Genomic DNA, 5,933 nt, shown 5'->3' on the forward strand with positions numbered 1-5,933 from the left:
TACTCCACCTATTAGCACGACAAAATTTATAAATTATCAGATAATCAATTCCTGAGCTATCCCATGAACGAAACGTTCAACTGTAAAGGTTCCAGTTTGTGACTTAATCCTCAATAGATCCCAAAATTTTCACATAATAAGACAATGATTGAAGATCAAACAATCGACAACGCAGGTGAAAATGGACTTTTTTTTTTGGAAAGAATTATTTTTCCGATAAAAGAAGGATTGGAATGAAATGTTATTGGTGAAGTAGAAAGATTGGAAAACATATACCTTCTTTGAATAGCACCTTCCCAATGATTTCCGAATTACACTTTTGTAATTCAACTAGAGTTTTTGTGGCAAAGTTAATTGATTTGCAAATTTAATTAAAACTTGTCCAAAATTTGAAATGAGAGTTGAAGCAGAATATCGAGACCAGTTGAATTATTTGCCATATTCTCTTTCCTTGAAAGAGTTTACGGTATGAAAACGACAAAAACATCGAGGATTTCGATTAGTTCTTTCTCTCTTCTTAAATCAAAGAAAGATTTTATCTTCTGTTTCAATATTATAACAGCGAATAGCGAAACTAAATCGGAATTGTGGGAAGTTGTCGGATGAAGTAATTGCAGTTTTAAAAAGTTTTAAATTGAGAAATGATTCGTTTATTTAAAAATCATTAAACACTTAACCCATTATACCAACTATCTGTATATTTCACTTGTCGCCAAAAATGCCATAATTAGTATTCCCAAAAATATTACAGTGATATTTAACTGACTCTGATCTTTTGGAAGCAAGGAAAACATAAATTCAACAATGTTTCAATAAATTACTGGCAAATAGCAATGGTACAAAAGGTAAAAGTTATATGTTGAATATCGCAAATCGCTTTATACTTCACTTTAATCTTGGATTAACAATTACATAAATTTAATTACGAACAAAATGATTAACTTGTTGGAAAACTCAAGAAATTTTTTAACGTGTTAAAACAATCAAAGTATGTGTGTCACAAATTTGTATCATAAATATTGTTTTATTTACATCAATTTTTCGATAAGTGATTCACTACACAAAAATTGAAAACATGAATGTGATGAGTCATTTGTCCAATTCCCGTAACACTATGGTAAATGATTGCCACTTTGATAGCCAACTTACTTGTAATCTTTGGTCTTCATTGAGCAACCCATCTGATAAGCCGGCTTATACACAATGATGGATGCATTGTTATATATCTAATAATTTAATATCTAGTAATTTAATCGTGTTTATTTTCAATGCTACATGTCTAAACTTCTGTTGGGCATCACATTCCTATGTCTGAGAATTTCTTTATTCATCGCTTGTCTTTCTGTTAGTAGCTCATTCTCCAATCCTAATCGATCGATCGATCAATCAATCAATCCAAAGTCAATAAATTCAACTAAAATTGCTTGTCAGAAATTAAGAATTACTTTGTCATTGTAAATAAAATACAAGAAGAACACATAGGAGAGAGAACCGTTAACGTATGGTATATGAAATGTGTTGATTTTTTGAAAACTACGATTTCCCTAATAGGAATTACATGGGCTTCTTTTGCTAGCAATGACCTTTGAGAAATTTGAATCAGATAAATATTTTGTCGAGTCAAAACTAAAAAGCAACTATTGTTAATGTTTACATGGATGAATAGTACGTTGACTAACTTCATAAAGTGCTTTTGTGGTGAATAATACGATGACTCATTCTATAAAGTGCTTTTGTATCCTTAACAGAAAATTGTAAAATACATGAGCAGGTAGTTCTTAAAGTGGGTAGTCCTTAATCGAAAATAACAAACAATTCCACTGTAACTCAATGATGTAAATACCATTCAGCATGGTGACAATCCACTAATGCCCAATTTCGCATGCTCACACAGTTACGACCCTTTTGGGACAAATGTCCAAATAATGGAAGACCAACGTGAAATGCTATTTCTTGTTATAATCTAATCGATTATGAGCTAATTCTAACCTCCTATGATTCCAGTATTATTCGCGTTTTGTTATTTCAGCACTTTGAGTACCTTACTGATATTTCAGAATGTTGAGTCAAGGAATCACCGCAGCATTACTTTTCCTTGCAAGTTCTCAATTTGTAGTGATATTTGGCGAAATGTATGTAAGAAAATTACAATTTCTATACGAAAAATATTTCGGAATAATCAAATAATCAAAGCTCATTATGTTTTTCTTAACCTCTTACCATCAACACCAACTCTTTCCCTTGTAACATTATTAGCATGAACAGGTTTATGCCTCTTCATCAATAGGCTTTTGCAGTTCGTCGACCACCTATGCACAGTTGGACTTTACAGTCAGCTTGCTCAAAGAAATAGCACAAGGCGATAAATCTGCCATCCTATCTCCTCTTTCCGTTTCAACTGCACTTTTTATGATTTACCTGGCAACGGATGGAGTAACGAAGAAACAAATAGCGAAAGTTCTTGGAGGAAGTAATTATAAACTAAAAATCTTGGAATTTAATTGAAAACTTGTTTTACACAAATTGTCAACAATATTTTCTCTTTCATCAGTAATGCCACTATTGGTGAATCCCGCGTTGTTATTTTTGTTAACAATAACATAATCTATTTTTTTCAGGTGCAGAGAAAGAAGAACTTCAACAATATTTTGCCAAACTGTTGGCAGGTATTGATAAGGGAAACAATAAAAACTACACGTTAAAAATAGCAAATCGTTTTTACATACAACAAGGATTTTCAACAAAGGAAAGCTTTGCCAGAACACTTAAATTTTATTACGGTGAAACATTGCATAAGTTCAATTATGAACGAAGTGACCAACTTATTCAGGTATTATCAGTGATGAAATGAAATGTGAAAATTAGATGAGGAGGGAAATACACAACGAAGGAAAAATAGTATATACATTGTTGTTTCTTAGATTTATCAGTTCAATCACGGTAGGTGCTTCTGATCACAAATCATAAAAGTGCAATTTTCTTTCAGCAAATTAATAGTTGGGTGTCAGAAAAGACCAACAGTAAAATAACGGAATTGGTGACAATGGGCGATATCAATGATGACACTGAAATGTTGTTACTGAATGCAATTTACTTCAACGGTATATGGAAGACACAGTTTGATGACACGGAGACTTATAATGATAAATTTTACATTTCAAATGGCAAAACGAAAAATGTGAATATTTTCCCGAATGTCATAATTTGAAGCTTTCAGCTGTTCATTTTAAAATGCATTGTTTGCTTGCAAAACTTATACAGCTTGAATGAATACGTCTGTTCATTCTCTGTCGTTATCATTTCTGTTCTCTCAGGTATTGATGATGAGATTAGAAGCAAAATTCCCGTACTATGAAGATGATTCTGTGCAAGTTGTCAAATTGCCTTATGTTGGTAACGAAGTAGAAATGGTCCTCATTTTACCAAGAATTCGTTTTGGTATATCCAATGTTCTAAAAAACTTGACGGGCGAATATCTACTCTCATATATTAGTGAAGCTACGCCAAAATTGGTGTCGGTAAAAACTTGTCCAATCCAAATTTGTTTTTTTTTCTTTTTTACGGATGTGTTAACAAACCATTCGGTTCAAGGATTTTAGAATTTCAAAGTTGTCGATTCCATTTTAATCGAATTTCAGCTGAAATTACCGAAGTTCCGTTTGGAAGCAAAATTGGATTTGAAAGAAATTTTACGGAAAATTGGCATTGGGGATGCTCTCAGTGAAAGAGCCAATTTCAGAGAGCTTACGGATGACGCAGTTACCATTGGCGGTATTTTGCACGGAGGCTTCATTGAGGTTTGTGATAGTTTTTGTCGCGAAAGCTTGCCATGAAAGGATGAAAAACGAAAACTGAATCGAAAACATTATTGGAAGACGAAAGCTTCTTTTCCTTAAAGAAATATTGCTATATAGTTGGGATCTTTTGAGTTGTGATTCCAAGTAACGAATTTAATATAGAACGCCAAACAAAATATTTTTATTAGCTAACGAAATATTTATAACTAATTTAAATCAAATAGCGGAGATTTACAACACAAGATCCAGACGGTAGATCAATAGACAGAACTCTATACTGCCATAATGGCCTTTTTATCCTTAAGCAGATAATGTAGATGAAGGAGGGAAGATACAACTCGATGTCAGTCACGGCTACATTGTGGAATACTGCTTTGGATTTTCCGACAGTTAGATGAAATAAGAATTTTGGCGGAAAATTACCAAAATCAGATATAGCGAGATTTTTTTAATGAGCTTCAGCTTTTTGAAATAGTAAAATACCATGGATTCGGTTATTTACTTACAGGTGAATGAAAAAGGAACAGAATCAGCGGCTGCGACCGTGATTAATATAGTGCCCCTCATGTTAATGGAATCTAAGGCATTCATCGCTGATCAGCCATTCCTCTTTGCAATTGTTAGGAATTCCGATACAGTTTTGTTTGCAGGCCAATTTGCCAAGTGATTCTTCGCATAATCTTCAATGCTCTATTTTACATAAGATAAATTTTTGGGACAAATAAATGCTATTTTCAGCTTAATTCACAGAACGTTTCTCACATTCGACATAATTTTGAATTCTTTCGTAGTTACGTCCGTCCTTCTTCCTTTAATATGATATATTTAAACTGTCCAGAGGTTCTATTTTCAATATTCAAATAATACTGAGAAAACCGAACTGGTTGTATCATAGAATTATCATTCAGATAGTTTGCATTTACATTTGTTTTTTTCTCCTGCTTAAAGTCATGAGTCAGCTATCTGACCTTCATATCGTCAAAAAGTGCTTTATCTGATGTTGAGTATTTGCGCACATCTGGCAACTAATTTGTAAAGGCTTTATCCCATATACAAATTTGGATACAGCCGTGAGAGTGCTGCACATTTGATAAAATAATTTCTATGAAATTTTTTTATATAAAGAAAACTGTTCTTATATGTAAATTTCTTTTGCAGCTATGAGAATACTGTCAATTTGTGATGATTGTTCCTCTTCACACATTCTTTATATAAACCATAAGAAATTCTAACATCGATTCATTGTTAATTTCTTTCAGTTGACACTCAGCTTCACTCAGTACAATTTTCATTTCTTCTCTCAAGTCATTAATCACTACATCCAAATTTCTCCCGATGTTCAACTGGTATTAATCTGAACGTCATTCTACTGTAATTAGAATTACTTTGAACCTATTTTTATTGTATTTGGTATCCGGACGACAATAAAGGATAAACCGCTGTACTTTTCGAACAGACAACGAACCCGGTACTCTACAAGTCACTCTTTTAAAACTTGACTGTTTCTACAGCTAACAAAAATAATATCCCTCATCTTCTTACTCTTTTTTCACGACAAATAATGTCTTCAAATCCCATCGAAACCGAAAGCAATTACATATATAAATATATGGCTAAAGTTTCCATGAACAGTTACTGGACCTATTAACACCACAGAATTTATAGATTATAGAACCTATATTACAGAAATATATTTCTATTATGCATCGCATTTCTTTGTTTTAAAATTCCTTTGTCTGGCCGAAATCTAAACAAAGGATTTGATGATCGAAGCTGCTTGTTCTCAAATAAATTAACTAGGATACATAGATTTCTCTTGTAGCTGTGAGAATAATGTCAATTTGTAATGATTGCTTCTCTTCACACATTCCTTATATAGACCTTAAGAAATTCGTTCATTGTCGGCATTGAACTTCACACAGCACACTCTTCGTTTATTTTCTCCCAGTTCACTAATTACTCCTTTCAAATTTCTCCTATTTTCTACTAGTATAAATCTGGGCGTCATTCATTGTAATTGGAATTAGTTTGAAGTCATATCTATTGTATTTGGTATCCGGACGATAATAAAAGAATGACTTTCAGAGTACCGGTATTGTTGTACGTTTCGAACACACAACAATACCGGTACTCTGT

At 32.8% G+C, this 5,933-nt stretch overlaps 2 protein-coding genes across 2 annotated transcripts in view; both read left to right on the top strand.

The window, feature by feature from the left end:
* Nucleotides 1-2,058: 2,058 nt before the first annotated feature.
* LOAG_11934 (serpin) lies at nucleotides 2,059-4,464 on the top strand (the record flags this gene model as incomplete). Its single annotated transcript, XM_003147450.1, has 7 exons — nucleotides 2,059-2,132; nucleotides 2,298-2,470; nucleotides 2,619-2,830; nucleotides 2,987-3,178; nucleotides 3,315-3,518; nucleotides 3,639-3,797; nucleotides 4,306-4,464. The coding sequence occupies 7 exons, from the start codon at nucleotides 2,059-2,061 to the stop codon at nucleotides 4,462-4,464; spliced, it is 1,173 nt and encodes a 390-aa protein (XP_003147498.1).
* A 1,407-nt stretch (nucleotides 4,465-5,871) lies between these two features.
* Nucleotides 5,872-5,933, top strand: part of LOAG_12154 (serpin) — a gene marked incomplete at both ends in the record, with an annotated part of 1,521 nt that continues 1,459 nt past the window's right edge. Inside the window, one exon of the mRNA XM_020448491.1 lies at nucleotides 5,872-5,931. Coding sequence (XP_020301369.1) covers nucleotides 5,872-5,931 — 60 coding nt within the window. The remainder of the gene's footprint in view (nucleotides 5,932-5,933) is intronic.

Source organism: Loa loa, assembly GCF_000183805.2.
Source record: "Loa loa unplaced genomic scaffold supercont3.183, whole genome shotgun sequence".
NCBI classification, from domain to species: domain Eukaryota; kingdom Metazoa; phylum Nematoda; class Chromadorea; order Rhabditida; family Onchocercidae; genus Loa; species Loa loa.